The following is a 16,811-nucleotide window of genomic DNA, read 5'->3' as shown; positions in this document are numbered from 1 at the left end:
GACTTTAGAAACATGGCACACACAGTGCACACCAATATTTAGGATGTTTCCCTGAAGTTCTGAACCGTCTTCACTGAATGTGTGTGTGCAACAATCCATGCTTCATTTTATAGAAGTATCTTCTGAAGTTCTGTTGTATTCTATAATAGTCTGGCCAATTCAAATACTGATATCTTGAAATTATAACTGCTTTTTAGTTTGGAGATCACTTGACTAGCGTTTTGACGACTTTGTCATTCACGCCGCAGCCATCGCTACACCTCCCCCTTATTTGTATTGTTTTGTGGATCTGCACTGATCTCAGAAACGCCCCTATGGAATCCCCAAGACTGACATCAGAACTTTAACCCCTGTGTGCGCTAACTGTTAAGTGTTCGTCCAGTGGCAACGGTTTGGAACCGTCAACCCTGGTACTCACCAGTGAGAGCCAAGGTGAAGTCCCAGCCACAGGACACCTGGGACACCCTGGGAGACAGAGAGGGACAGGGGGACGGACAGGGGGGCAGAGAGGGGGGCGGACAGGGGGACGGACATGGGGGCGGACAGGGGGGCAGAGAAGGGGACAGAGAGGGGGACACACAGGGGGACAGCGTGGACACGTCTCTGCAGTGTCCCAGGCCCAGCTGTCCTCTGTGGTTCTGTCCACACGTCCACACACGTCCATTCTCTGGAGGAGACAGAAGACGACATGTCAGTAATACCGTATGTACAGTATGTACAGTATCTGTATGCTTTAAACCAAGTGGCTAAATGTGTCTTTTTAGACACAATAAGCAGGTGATGTCTTTATTACCATTTACAGTAACACTACCAGCCCTCATAAGTCACATCTGCCCATGAAAGATTGCAGGGTATTTTGAGAAAGGGCTTATTGTGTCTAAAAATACATATTTAGCCACTTGTACGCATGCACCCACCCACTGAAATCAAAATCACTGAAACAATAGAAAGCAGTAAATGAAAACATTTTAACACTCATCTTTTCTTTTCTCTGATTACAATCTAAAATATGAACCCTTGTTGTAAAGACAAACCCTTGATGTCCTTTAAATATCGTCTGTTGTTGTCAAGTGACACAATCATAATACAGAGTATAATATTTTAGACTTTAGAGACAAAGGGACAGTAGGACAAGATTGTTATGTATTATTAAACAGCTTGGTTGAATGCTTGATTCTGATTGGTGAATTATAGGCATATAATGACCGCTCTGCTCTATACACCAACACAGCGTTCTGTCATCAGCGCGTCATAGCTGGGGGCGGAGTCGAGCGTGGGGGAAAACACAACACCAACCCCCATTAGTAGAATGGGGTTTTCCGTGTTTTTCAAATCCGATTTCTTTATAGTATAGCGATGTTTTAATTAATTGCAATGTCTTACATTGATTCCTTGGTTGCCAATGGACAAAAAAATGATGCATTTAAAATTAAACCGCATTGGGATTAAATATTGTCTGATATTATTAAGGACTGATCGCATCATCAAAGACCATGGGTTATCTAGTTGGTATTAGACACTACATTTTCTATATGATAAATTAAGCTTATCATATCAAAAAACGAAAAGCATAATTAATCAATGATGGTTATATAGAGCACATTAAATGAATTCCAGTTGTCTACAGCCATTAACAACTTATCATGCAAGGATTTACACACTGAGTCACTGACACGACGCAACACAACTATCCTATCCTAGTTTCAAACCTGCAGAAAATACTTTTAAACTGGCGTCGATCCTGCCATATATTCAAAGATCAGGTCTCTATCCTGCTTGAACTCACTACGACGTGTTCTATAAACATCATTGAATTAATTACATTGATTCCTTACTGCAAATGGGCAAAAAAACTATCTGCAGTAGCATCGGGATTAATTATTGTCCTTATAGGACTGGTCGGATCAATGCCATGGTTATTATCTGACTGATTAATCACCTGGTAAGAGACACACTTTCACATTTTCATGAACATGATCAATTACACTTATCACAATATCAAAAAACAAAGGTCATTAATTCAGCAATGATGTTCATGGAACACGGGAAGGACACGGGAGGAGGATGCCATTGTAAGTGTATTAGGCAATGGGAATGGTTTTATATTGTAGCACGTTTAATTGATCATATCTCATATTAATATTAGTGTCTCAGTCTCTACCAGGATTGAACACTGCATGTGCAAACATGTTTTTGTAACACACAGGGAGTAGAGTAGATGGAGAGAAAAACAGATCTCCAATCTCATCTCATGCTTGTGTAACTTGGAGATAGCCTACAAAAACGACAGATCTCCCCATCTCAGTCAGTGCTTGTGTAATTTGCGGGGAATATATTAATCTGACTCTGATTACAAACCACTTGAACTCCGACTTCTATATCCTATATGCCAGGGAGAACATAACCCAATTGCGAGCTTGTTGATTTTTGGCACTGCATAGATTGGCATAAATAGATTTGGTGTTGTAGTAGACTGAATATGTGGTCAACGTAAAGAGTAAAATTGGGTCCCGTTTTATTCCAGAGGTTTTGACGAGGCAGGAGTAGTAGTTAGATGAGGTGGCGAGGTACAGTAGCTCCATGCAGCACAGTGGTGCGTTAGCCAGTCATTCATAATAGGCTTGTTATCTTAATAATAAGCGAATTTTCCGACGGCAAGTGAGCGATTGCGTTCCAGAAGTCCTTCTGGTGGATTTTTCTTGGCTGTCGAGTGTTTTATTGTCCAAAAAAATCGCTCTGAACGTGATTAAAACGATAGTGTACTGTGTACGCTGTATTAACTACATGGAGAAAAGTGCAATATTTTCCCCCACGCTAAAAGCGGATGTGACGTTTATGGGCGTTTCTTTCTAGCTCCGTGTTGGTCTATAACAGACCACTGCCTAATCAACGTCTCAGAGCAGCTGCTGCACTCAGGCTGCACTGTGTGAATTTAGAGCTGTATCCAACATGTTAACAAACACACAGCGACATTTACAACTAAACGTTGCTGTCAAGAATGTTTCTAAAAACATTTGAGGCGAGAAATAGACGATGCAGTGTCAGAAAACTGATTCGATTTGATCCTTGTTTTCCAATGCGACCCGTGTTGCGCTGGGAGGACGCTTTCAGCAGTCTGTAAGCAAGGAAATACTAATTATATTAAAGGAGTAGTTCACCCCCAAAATTACTTTTTTTCTATTGATTAGTCACGCCATGGAGACTAGAGTTCAATAATATTTTTTAGGTTTTTGTCGCATTCCTAAGACAAAAATGTGATAACAATAAATGTACCCCGATTCGTTCCGGATGGTGACCCGTTTTGAAACGGGTCCCCATCCGGAATCAATGGGGGTACATTTACTCAAATAAATTTTTTGTCTTGGAATGCGACAAAAACCTAAAAAATACCAGTAAGACTCCCTAATCGGGAGATAAGCGACCGTAGGTCACATGTATACACAAAGAGTAGGGAGCAGTGTCCCCAAAAAATGTGGACGGATCCATGTTGATGACATGAGTGTAGACATACTGTGTACCGAGTTGAGTGATTTTAGGGCAAAAATTGGAGGAGCAGTGTCCAAAAATGTGTTTTGCAAGAATCGCCCTCATGGTGGCGCTAGAAGAGGGCCATGTGAGAAATGAGGGGTGGGGTCTCCGCGCCGCCGAGGCGGACGAATAGGTACCGGCCCCGGCTCTCCCGGTGGCTCCTAGGCCAAGTTAGGGCATTTTATGTGCGCTGCAGTGGCAGGGGGTCCTCCACTGGGGGCGCCACCACTTTTGCATCCGTTCTGGAGCACAAGGAGTCGGTGGTCCCCGGGAAATCCCCGTGAGCAGCCCCGCTGGGGTGGACATTTGGTCATTTTTGCACATTTGGTCATTTTTTACATCTGGGGGTCCCCCAGGGACCTGGGGGTCCCTGGAGCTCCGGGGGTCCTTGGAGGTTGTAGTTTGGCAGGCAAGGAGTGTGTGTGCAAAATCTGGCATGGATCGGGGCAACGGTTGCGGAGATATGAGCAGGGCAAAAGTGTGACGTGTGACGTGTGACGGACTGACTGACTGACGCACGGACACCTGGTGGAGCTTTCTGTAGTAAGTGCGACCTACGGTCGCAATTATTGAACTCTAGTCTCCATGGCCAAAGTCATTTTGGGGGTGAACTACTCCTTTAATGCTATTGTGTAGCCGTGGTAATAAGTGCAGTGTCAGGGATTATCGGCATGTAGTGACCATATTTCCCCCATATTTCCCCATAACGCAAGACGCTATCGCATACATAATTGTGACATCCTAGATCCTACCGGTGACCACCACAGAGTGTCCCCCTCCCCCGGTCAGCGTCCTCACAGCTGCGTCCAGAGCAGAGACGTCTGATGTCCCCGGAGAGGACCTGTCCTCTTGGTGCTTCTGTCCCAGCTGTCCATAGCTGTTAGCTCCCTGTGGGTTCATTACACATAATACACAATCACATTAACAACCATTCTCCTCCTGTATTATTGCACACATATCATATGGTATTCTATGTTCACATCTTCTCATACAGTGAGAATACATAGAAAAGAATTTACCTACGTCATCCCACAAGGGAAATTCAGTTTTCAGCTTAAAGGAGTAGTTCACCCCCAAAATGACTTTTTTTCTATTGATTAGTCATGCCATGGAGAGTAGAGTTCAATAATATTTTTTGGTTTTTGTCACATTCCTAAGACAAAAATTTGATTTGAGTAAATTTACCCCCATTGATTCCGGATGGTGACCCGTTTCGAAACGGGTCACCATCCGGAATGAATGGGGGTAAATTTATTGTCATCATATTTTTGAGCGCGAGGGGAGGGGAGGGGAGCAGTGACAGCTGGAGTGGGGAATCGTACCTGCGACCTCTGGGACCTCCAGAGTCCTAGGTATGGACACTAACCACTCAGCTATCACTGCTAATGCACTGTACATACAGGAGATACCTCATTTCAAGCCGTCTTTGTCGATATGTATAGCTCACATGTTGATACTTCCATGAAGGTATATATATATTTTTTTCCCTTTTTTTTGCTAGTTGTTTTTATCGCTCTGACCTTTGGACACTGCACTATTAGGTTGTGTTAGTAGTTTTGTTTTAGGATTTCTGCTTGTGTTTGACATGATGTAGAGATACTTGTTGCACTAACTAGCATTGCCTGTTATGGTCACTTTGATTTGGGCACTGTATTATATTGATAGTTGTGTTTTAGGACACCATATGTGTATATATTTATATATATATTATTTGTTCCCTTTCTTGTTGTACCTTACCTTGCTCTTACTTTACTTACTGTACTCTTTTCTTGTTTTTTCTTTTTATCTTTTTCATACTTCTCTCTGATTTCCCCCTTGGGATAATAAAGCTATCTATCTATCTAAGGTACATTTTCGATATATTGGCCAGCCTATAGTACAGATTAAAGATGTTCTGGGTCATTCTACTGCTAGACTGGTGAATGTCTGCTAAATGCTTAAACGGTACAGTGTACATTCTGCTATTAAACCGTCCAAACATCACCATCCAGTGTCATTGAGGTCTCAGCCTCTCCACTATCTTCATCCAGGTGTTTACTTTACATTGTTTATCCTACGTGACATTTCACCATGTGGTCTGTTGACTCTACGGTCCATGTGGTCTGTTGACTCTACGGTCCATGTGGTCTGTTGACTCTAGAGTACATGTATCCTCAACCTGAATGCACTGTCACATTCCTAGTTTCCTCCAGCTGTTTACTCTCTACAGCAAGGGTCTTCAACAGGGGGTCCGGGACCCCTAGGGGGTCCTCAGAGTTACTACAGGGGGACCTCCAAATCTTTGTGTGATGGAAACTGTTTTCTCCTCTTGTATACAGCATTAACCATTTGAACCCTAGCGTCCATATTCTGAGAACTTTAGCCAAAAATAGCAGATCTACAAGCTCACAACTCAACTCAGGCCTCAGATATAATTATGCATAAATGGCCTGTCTCTATGTATGATTGTTCAGCTTTGACCAGATATTGAACCCCAAAGAATCTAGTTATTATCATAAGAAAGTCTCATTTAAGCCTCGAGTGTCTTTTCATGGCTCTTGAAAAGGGTTTCTTTTTGATACGTTTAGAATTGTGAAATAAAAAACAGCAGTGGTTCCCAGATGTTTCAGTCCAGACCCAAAAGATAAATTAGACGTTTACCCTGGACCCAAAATGGTGAAAACAGCAGATCTACAAGCTCACAATGCGGCGTTCTGAGCTTGTAGATCAGCTATTTTCAATAATTCTTAAATATTTGTTTTCTAATTTATATAAAATGTCTTCAGCTTGTCCACAGTCAGTCAGTCAGTCAGTCAGTCAGTCAGTCAGTCAGTCAGTCAGTCCGTCAGTCAGTCCGTCCGTCACACCTCACACGTCACACTATTGCCCTGCTCATATCTCCGCAACCGTTGCCCCCATCCATGCCAAATTTTCCACACATGCTCCTTGGCTGCCAAACTACAACCTCCAAGGACCCCCGGAGCTCCAGGGACCCCCAGATGTAAAAAATGACCAAATGTGCAAAAATGACCAAATGACCACCCCAACGGGGCTGCTCACGGGGAATTCCCGGGGACCACCGACTCCTGGTAATCCAGAACGGATGCAAAAGTGGTGGCGCCCCCAGTGGAGGACCCCCTCCACTGCAGCTCACATAAAATGCCCTAACTCGGGCTAGGAGCGTCCGGGAGAGCCGGGGCCGGTACCTATTCGTCCGCCAAGGCAACGCGGAGACCCCACCCCTCATTTCTCACATGGCCCTCTTCTAGCGCCACCATGAGGCCGATTCTTGCAAAACACATTTTTGGACACTGCTCCTACAGATTTTGCCCTAAAATCACACAAATCGGTACACACTATGTCTACACTCATGTCATCAACATGGATCTGTCCCATATACCTGACGGTCACTTATCTCCCGATTAGGGAGTCTTACTGGTTAATAAAAGTATTTAGAAAAGTCAATGCATTTAGCCTACTGTATTATTATTTTTGGAAACTAACGGGCCGATAAAAATATGTCCGTGACCCACAAAAGGGTTTGGGTACCACTGCTCTACATGGGTAATAATTAATAAACTATTACTGTATGTATTATTAATCTAGACCCTCATGGTTCCTTCATCTCTGTAACTCTGAGAGTGTACAAATGGAACCAAATGAACCCTTACAGCTCTGTAACTCTGAGAGTGTACAAATGGAACCAAATGGACCCTTACAGCTCTGTAACTCTGAGAGTGTACAAATGGAACCAAATGGACCCTTACAGCTCTGTGACTCTGAGAGAGTACAAATGGAACCAATACAGTATGCTGTATAACTTAACTAGCTCATGGTCATGGTATAGAAACTGTTAACTATTTACCTTCATTTATGAAATAAACATAATTATGATTCTAAACATTAAACATGACTCAACAAAAAGCCTCTAAACTTCCTTAATGACGCAATTCAACATATATAACCATGAGTGTTGCATCATCATCATTATGTATGTAATTATTTGATTAATCTGAATTATTTTATACATTGAAGGTTTTTCAATTAAAATAATAAGTAGGCCTGTATATAATACTGTATCTATAAATCACTGATATTCCTATCAGATGTGTTTGCATAGATAAAGAGACAGCTATAATCAAACAACTTCTACAGAACACCTGCTTAACTATTATTAATCTGTTATTTATTCCACAGTTTCTCCAACTCAAGCATTAAAGTCACGTCATTATGATAAACAATAACAATAATAATAAATTATATAAAACAACATTAAACTCTAAACTCACCCATGCTTGTAAACAAAACACTGCTGCTGGCTGCGAGCTGGTTTCCATGGCAACGGCCGTACGTTGTGTAAGTTTTACGGCGCTGTCGTGAAGTAAACGAGGGGGTGCAGATCTACAAGCCCAGGACGGTCTGGCAGCACGACGTGCTGTGAGCTTGTAGATCTGCTCTGTACGTTTCCACAGCTGTCGCGAAGAAGTCCCGCCCCCTAAGACCAAGGGCTGTAAAGTAACTAAAGTACATTTACTCAAGTACTGTACTTAAGTACTCATTTGAGTTATTTGTGTACTTTACTTGAGTATTTTCCATTTCCAATCATTTCACTTCTACTCCACTACATCTGAGAGACAAATACTGTACTTTTGCATTTATTTCAAAACTTTAGTTACTTTATAGATTTTGATTACAAAAACATACATTAACCACTTCATAGGCCTGTACATTTTTGGGGGAGATCTACAAGCTCACAATGTGTTGCGATGCAACGCATTGTGAGCTTGTAGATCTGCTATTTTCAAAATATTTTCTTTGACATTATTTTGATAATTAACCTGAAATGGAACATTCTGCAAAATGAGTACTTTTACTGTTGGTACATTAAGTAGGCTACATTTTGATATGGATACTTTCGTACTTTTGCGTACATCACAGAGTGCATCTACATTGCAGTAGCCTATAGGCCTACTGCAATTTAACCATGATAACTTTTTTCATTTATTTAAAAGTATGAGTCACCTGAAAAAAGATGGGTATTTTTCATGAATCTATCTTGGCTAAAATGGAGTTTGAAGTTACAATGGGTGTGTGTGGGGAGAGGCCCTGGATGGGGAGTCTGATAAAATGAATATCAAATATCTAAATATTGAATCAAGCAAATTAAAAACTGTTCGGGGTGTTCATAAAAGCCAGATTTTTATTTATTTATTATTGTTATTATTATTTTTACCCATAACATGTTAATAGAGAAGATAATGTCAAACAATCTATTGAATGTATCAAAGGTTTAATCTGCAACACAATCTTATATTTACAATTGGCTTAACGCCGCATCCCACTTCCAAGCCCGTTCACGCCCACTCTGCATCCACTCCAACTCTACTTCGACTCAACGGTAGGGAGAAGAGCGTAAGGAATACCGCCCACAACCCTATGCCGTCCGCTCATTCGCTAGAGAGCAAGAGAGAGAGAGAGAGAGAGAGAGAGAGTCTCAGGTTACAAGAGGGAAGGGGGGGGGGGCGCTGCACAGGGGGAGAGAGAGAGAGAGAGAGAGAGAGAGAGAGAGAGAGAGTCTCAGGTTACAAGAGGGAAGGGGGGGCGCGAGAGAGAAGGCAACAGGGGAGGAGGCAAGCGAGAGGGAGAGAGAGAGAGAAGGGGAGTGTATCGAATTACAACAGCAGACGTTTTTCCTAGAGAGAGAGAGAGACAAAAAAACACAGCGAGAGGGAGGGGGGAGGAGAGAGAGAGAGAGAGAGAGAGAGAGAGAGAGAGAGAGAGAGAGAGAGAGAGTTCTGACTCGTGTTTTCCACCGAACGTGAAGCCAGTTACACAACATTTGGTTACCCATCGAATTATGTTCCACCTCTGCCTGGATCCTGCTACACCTCATGCAGTGCCGCGCCGCCTCTGTCTTTTGCAAAGCTCCGTATGTTTCCATCTTTGCTTCATTTGAGTCATTTCATTCTGGTAAGTAGTAAGTACAACCTTAATTAATGCTCTACCTCATTACAGCCAATGCTGTTTACTTTTAGCACATTTCAAGTTGCCAAATGTTAGAGAGCAGCAGTCCTGCCTGAGCGCCCGGAGGGCGCGAAGTCCTAGGAATGGAGCGGTGGCACAGCCGCCGCGAATTTCTTGTATTATACAATATGTAGTGGGAGTCCCTGCTGGCCTGCTTCATCTCTCTCTCAATTGGGGTCCTTGGCTTGAAATAAGGCTTGAACTTGTAGGCCAACGTCGGCTGTTTTCACTATATTTGAAACAGGGCTTAAGTGGTTAATTCATGTTTATTTATGTGAAATCATGAGCTTGACAGTACTCAAATAAATACTTGAGTAGTTACTGTCCGTTGACTGTAGGCCTACAGTATGGGAGCTATATATTTTAGTTACTGTCCATTGACTGTACAGTATGGGCAATATATATTTTAGTTACTGTCCATTGACTGTACAGTATGGGCCCTATATATGTTCGTCCATGCTAAAGCCTAAATCCCTAAACTTATTTTCCTTCTTTTTTACTATTTTGAAAAACACTGTTAGGCCTAAATGGTTCAAATAGCTGATCTACAAGCTCTCAACTTGTCGATGTAGATCAGCTATTTAAAGTATTTTAAAATGTGTTTTATAAAGCCAAGGCCTAGAGTTAATGAATTGTATTTTTTGGGGGGTGGAAAAATACATTGGGAATAATAAAATAGGCCTACATGAAAAAAAATATAATTTTATGGTGTGGCCTATATTACTTTTATTTTCAACATATTGACATAAGAACTAGACTTTTGATGTCAGTATTTTCTAATCAAAATGTTGCTGCCCATTAAAGGGGGAACTTGGATTCAGCAATCTGGAAAAGTGGGTACTGAAGCCTCAAAGGTTTGAGAACCACTGATCTATAAATGATCTGCTCAATGTATGTGTTGTAAGTTACAGAGTAACTTTAAAATGTAATATTTGACCAGCAGTATTTATACTTTTACTACTAATGGGGTCGATTGAGTACTTTTACATTTAATAAATCTTCTAGTGTTTGATCTGCTGAATGCTGACTGTTCCAAACACACGTATGACTCACCTTATTGTCACCAGCTTTAATAAATATCAACACACATCATCAGTGTCACATAGAAACTATACGATTCAAACCTGATCCATATGTGACACACACTGACACACTACAATAATTGCGACCGTAGGTCGCACTTACTACAGAAAGCTCCACCAGGTGTCCGTGCGTCAGTCAGTCAGTCCGTCACACGTCACACGTCACACTTTTGCCCTGCTCATATCTCCGCAACCGTTGCCCCGATCCATGCCAGATTTTGCACACACACTCCTTGCCTGCCAAACTACAACCTCCAAGGACCCCCGGAGCTCCAGGGACCCCCAGGTCCCTGGGGGACCCCCAGATGAAAAAATGACCAAATGTGCAAAAATGACCAAATGTCCACCCCAACGGGGCTGCTCACGGGGAATTCCCGGGGACCACCGACTCCTTGTGCTCCAGAACGGATGCAAAAGTGGTGGCGCCCCCAGTGGAGGACCCCCTGCCACTGCAGCGCACATAAAATGCCCTAACTTGGCCTAGGAGCCACCGGGAGAGCCGGGGCCGGTACCTATTCGTCCGCCTCGGCGGCGCGGAGACCCCACCCCTCATTTCTCACATGGCCCTCTTCTAGCGCCACCATGAGGGCGATTCTTGCAAAACACATTTTTGGACACTGCTCCTCCAATTTTTGCCCTAAAATCACTCAACTCGGTACACAGTATGTCTACACTCATGTCATCAACATGGATCCGTCCACATTTTTTGGGGACACTGCTCCCTACTCTTTGTGTATACATGTGACCTACTGTCGCTTATCTCCCGATTAGGGAGTCTTACTGGTAAACATGTTATCAGGAATGATCATATCAAACATGTCGCAATTATACCAATATAATTAAAAACTGATCGTTTATACAATACAAAATAAAAGTATGTTATCAAGAATCATTGCGACCGTAGGTCGCATTTACTATCAAAACCTGCACAAACTGTGAGTGAGTCCGTCAGTCCGTCCGTCAGTCATTGCGACCGTAGGTCGCATTTACTATCAAAACCTGCACAAACTGTGAGTGAGTCCGTCAGTCCGTCCGTCAGTCTGTCTGTCACACCTCACACGTCACACTATTTCCCTGCTTATATCTCCGCAACCGTTGCCCCGATCCATGCCAAATTTTGCACACACGTTCCTTGGCTGCCAAACTACAACCTCCAAGGACCCCCGGAGCTCCAGGGACCCCCAGGTCCCTGGGGGACCCCCAGATGTAAAAAATGACCAAATGCGCAAACATGACCAAATGACCACCCCAACGGGGCTGCTCACGGGGAATTCCTGGGGACCACCGACTCCTGGTGCTCCAGAATGGATGCAAAAGTGGTGGCGCCCCCAGTGGAGGACCCCCTACACTGCAGCTCACATAAAATGCCGTAACTCCGGCTAGGAGCGACCGGAACAGCCGGGGCCGGTACCTATTCGTCCGCCTTGCCGGCGCGGAGACCCCACCCCTCATTTCTCACATGGCCCTCTTCTAGCGCCACCATGAGGCCGATTCTTGCAAAACACATTTTTGGACACTGCTCCTACAATTTTCGCCCTAAAATCACGCAAATCGGTACACAGTATGTCTACACTCATCCCATCAACATGAATCTGTCCCATATAGCGCCACCTCCAGGCCGATTTTTAAAAACACATTTTTGGACACTGCTCCTACAGATTTTGCCCTAAAATCACAAAAATCACTACACAGTATGTCTACACTCATGTCATCAACATGGATCAGGAAGACTTTGGCAAAACACATTTTTGCCCTATTTGTGGAGATAAGTGACCTACGGTCGCTTATCTCCCGATTAGGGAGCCTTACTGGTTTTATCTGTTTAATTAACTGTCCAGTGTGCAGCTAGAACAGTGGTTCTCAACCTTTTCAGGTCGCGAAAATAATCATATTTTAACTGGAGACTGGAGTTTTAGAACTACAGACTCACTCCCTAGCTTCCACCGTGGTCTGAAGACTCACCTCTTCAGACTCCACCTAAACCCATAGAACTTACTGTAGCGCTCGCCTACCCTCAATGACCATACATACACGTAATTTAGATCAACTTCTTTATGTTCTTTTTTATTATTAATTATTAACGTTTCTACTGAATAGGTGCTTGGTCCACTTATGTATTTTCTTAGGCTACTATTGCAATTAATGTTGATGTATTTGCTTATTGTAGGCTACTGTATATCAATTCAATTCAAAGGAGTTTTATTGGCATGAGAAAACATACGTTTACATTGCCAAAGCAAGTTTCAAAACACTTTATATCAGTCTGGATAAAGAGCGTCCGCTATAATGCCTAAATCGCAAATTGTAAATGTGAAGAATATTGCCACTTCATATGGAAACAGGATGGAACACTGGAATAGAATGACAATTTAAAAGTCTATCCATAAAGCTTGGAACACATTATGCCAAGTGGTACTGTGATAGATCATATACCAACAACATGTTCTTACTCCTATAAGCTCTGAGGTCTTTGTATTGTATATCTTTTATCAATTTAGACTAAGTTAATCATTCAAGTCTGTCTTCTGTTCATTCTCTTCTTGTTCTTGTTCTTTCCATTCTTGCTCTCTCTGCCCTCCACTCTCTAGTTTGAGTTAGGCAGTGTTTACACAACGCCGTTCCCATGAGAAATCTGCAAAATGAAATGTAATATGCCTTGCGTTCAGACGACAACATCATTTTCGGTGCTTGAAAATGGAACAAAATAAGACCAGTTTTTAGACTGGAAAAGCTGACAACGGTCTCCCCTCGCGTCACCGTGTGAACAGTGGGAAACGCAAGAAACGTGCAACACGTGTGATGTCATGGCTCCGTACAGCATGATTTTTTTTTTCGCAACGGGATTCGGACAAACCCCACCCTGCCAGCGGGTGATTGGCTGAAACGCTCCAACGCAGTACAGTCCCTTTGAGCCGCATTCAGACGCAAAAGCAGTCCTCTGGTCAATATTTACTATTCTGTCCATAACGGCACATAATCGACACGGCGACTTGCTCGCTAACGCTTGCTCGCCGGTGTCTCACGGGGCTCAAGGTCGCCTGAGACGACGCGCCAGACATGAAAATAAATGTTTTCATTTTCAATCATGGAAGGTGAAGGTCAACATGTACAGCATGTCGTTCAACAATGGAGACAAATAAGTTGAATTGATTCTCCTGATGTCGTTTCTTTTTCTGTGTCCTGTGTTGATATTGGTGGGGTTAGGGTCCACGCGCCTGCAGTCCCAGCTGACATAATCAAAATTCCCATTCCCGATGCTTGGGTGACAGCAGACTGCTGGGCGAACGCTGGCAATTTGGCATGGGATCAACTTTGACCAAAGAAAATCACAGACTGTCCCTAATGAACCTTCTTAGTGCAGAATGGTACACAATGTTGAGGCGCTTTAAAATTGATGGAGAAGCAATCCTATGAATAATGTCCCCATAATCTAAAACAGAGAGAAAATTAGCATTATTATTATTATTTTAGAAACCCAATCTTTTGTCTCAGTTTGGTGACTATTTCTCATCAAGCCAGATGCCAAGGTACTACAAGATACACTACACCACTTAAGATACCCATGTAGATACCCCATTTTTAAACCCAGATTTATTTACTTTTATTATGGCCTGTGTACTTTGTGGTCATGTTTGTAGCAGAAATGTGTACCAATATCTCATACTGTATAACCTTTCTCTCAGTTATATGTTATATGTGCTAACTTTAAAATGTCTAGGTGACTTAGTTATCATGTGCTGGGGTAATTATTTCATGATGCACCTGTGATTATTTTTACATGCTTTTATAGTCACTGATGTGGCACAGAGCTTAGAGATCGGCTAATTCCACTACTTTTGAGCTACACCCTTGTATGATGAATTAGGGCATTCATTTATAAACATACATACTTAACAAGTTGAAAAATGGTTTCTGCCCGACATCAACATTGCATATAAAAAGATAATAAAGAGTGCAATTTAACAAAGTATAGCAGTAATACAAAGGTAATAGAAATAAAGAACCAACAAACTCAGCTGTAATCAAAGAAAAAGGTACATTTATTTGTCATGTATGTGTACACCTTCACAGATCAAAAACATACATAGGCCTACAATATACTGGAGATCAGAATCATTACAAATCTTTAAAAAGTACCCCCCCCCCCCCCCTCCTTTATCATTGTTCAACAGCTTTATATTCTGTTAGTAATAGATCCATCTTATACCTTTATGATGTTTTTCTTTTTTCTTTAAATTTTCTTTTATTTTATATGAGTTTTAGGGTTAGAATGAGTGGTATAGCTCTGTATTCTGAAATCATTGCTCTGTAGACTGTTCAGTAACATGGTAACCCTGTCTCTCTTGAATAAACAGAAGATACACTTTGAGGTCAGGATACCAATTTCACCCAATCAGGAAAGATAATCATACACAATACAGGAGTGGATAAACAAGTGAAACAAGTGGAATTAATGACACAAAAGAAACGAGCAGACCGAATTGGAACAACACAATGTATGTTCACTAGAGAGGAACAGGGAGATCCCTGCTATACTGAACACACATCAGTGTCTAGCAATGATTACTATCACAATCGAGCTTCAACCTGTTCCCAGACTTCTTTAACTATAACAACCCTGATCTCAGTCGTCATACATTTCCACTGTCATGACAGGTGTGTGAGTGTCTGTCATCGTGGCCCTGACTGTAAAATCACGGTCTGAGTGAGAGACCGAACTGCATGCTTTCCCTCTGACAAATCCTTTCTCTGAGTTGTAATACATCTCGTTAAAAAGATTTTGATCGCAGGCTTTGTTCATGTCAAAGAATCCCGCCGCCTGCCAGTTTGAGTGCAGTTCATAGTCGTAGGGCACAGAGAACATGACGGCTAGTTTCTTGGTGCGTGATTCGCTGCGGGGCTTTTGGAGCTCGTAGGTGAAGACACCGACAACGCCACTCGCAGTGTGTGGTTTCTTCTTGAACTCCACCGTGGCCTCCCCTCCAGATGAGGCGATTTCGTGTGGTAAAGGTCTGGTGCAACTGCCCTTGGAAACGTGCATCCTTAATAATAGGAAGGAAAAAGAAAGTTAGAGAGCCACAGGTGTAATTTCTGAAAGATATAGGCCAGGGGGCAGAAAAAAAGACTTAAACCCCATTTCCTAAAAGCTGCAAATAGTGGATCTACAAGCTGCTAGCTACTGTAGATCCACTAATTTAGCTATTTTTGGGGGGTGGAGTCGGGGAAAATAATTATGGATAACATAATTGAATTTGAGATTAACTGTGAACAATAAGAAGAAGAAGAATAATCTTTGCAATTACAATAGGGTCCTCACACACTGTGTGTGCTCGGGCCCTAATAATAATAACTAGAAATTCGTTCCTAGGACTTCGCGCCCTCCGGGCGCTCAGGCAGGACTGCTCTATATTTGATCAACATAAGGGTTTAGGTTTTAAATCCGATTAAAATGTTTTCAATACCTTATTGTCAATATCTATCATGAACAAAAAGGCACACTTGTTCGGACAGCAATAACTCAGGAAACAGGAACAATTGTGTAAGGTGTCCAGTGTAGTCTGGGCTGACAGAAGACGCAGTTACAATACACAACATTGGCACACGCACACAGTCCCAGATAATGTCAGCACTACTGTCCCGTTCTGGGAAAGGTAATGTCTGCACTACACTGTCCGTGCCACCAGGGGACACAGTAGGCCTACTACACTCATAAGTCCACTGCACCGTGGAACTATTTGTAAGTCTGTGTTTCGGCCGGAAGGTTTATAATGGACGTACTATGATGTAATTCGCGTCATAGCATTAAATTATGTTTTGTTTAATTGTACATCATGCAAGTACAATATGTTCAGGGAAAGCAGCTAGGAATGTAGGGGGAAAATGCAGCGATTTATGTGTGAAAGGAGGAATCTGTAGAAGCAGTGGTGTGAGAGTCTATCAATGACATGCTTAAACACCACCATGAGCTGGCTTGTCAATTAGTTGTAAGGGTAATAATAATAATAATAATAAAGGAATACAAATAAACAAATACCTGGGATTAATGAGTGAATGGGAAGAATTGTTGGTGATCGTAATGGTGCACTGGCGATGAGTTCCCCCAGCAGCCTCCCCCCCTGGCCTCTCATCTGCCTCCCCTGGCCTCCCTGGCACCCCGCCTGGTCAGAGTGAAAACAAGATGTTAATCAGTGTGTCTAT

At 42.5% G+C, this 16,811-nt stretch overlaps 2 protein-coding genes across 2 annotated transcripts in view; both read right to left on the bottom strand.

The window, feature by feature from the left end:
• Positions 1-7,844, bottom strand: part of sergef (secretion regulating guanine nucleotide exchange factor) — a gene marked incomplete at its 5' end in the record, with an annotated part of 56,296 nt that extends 48,452 nt beyond the window's left edge. Inside the window, 3 exons of the mRNA XM_080736232.1 lie at positions 419-667; positions 4,281-4,416; positions 7,797-7,844. Coding sequence (XP_080592358.1) covers positions 419-667; positions 4,281-4,416; positions 7,797-7,844 — 433 coding nt within the window. The remainder of the gene's footprint in view (positions 1-418; positions 668-4,280; positions 4,417-7,796) is intronic.
• Positions 7,845-15,237: 7,393 nt separating this feature from the next.
• On the bottom strand, positions 15,238-15,654 carry LOC308293636 (DELTA-thalatoxin-Avl1a-like; the record flags this gene model as incomplete). The annotated part of the gene is made up of 1 exon (XM_080736231.1): positions 15,238-15,654. One exon carries the CDS (start codon positions 15,652-15,654, stop codon positions 15,238-15,240), a length of 417 nt encoding a protein of 138 aa, XP_080592357.1.
• Positions 15,655-16,811: the final 1,157 nt, after the last annotated feature.

The sequence above is a fragment of the Nannobrachium achirus genome, assembly GCF_963921795.1.
Source record: "Nannobrachium achirus genome assembly, chromosome: 11".
Classification (NCBI taxonomy): domain Eukaryota; kingdom Metazoa; phylum Chordata; class Actinopteri; order Myctophiformes; family Myctophidae; genus Nannobrachium; species Nannobrachium achirus.
The sequence above is the reverse complement of the archived record's forward strand: the minus strand, read 5'-3'. Positions and strand labels throughout refer to the sequence as shown.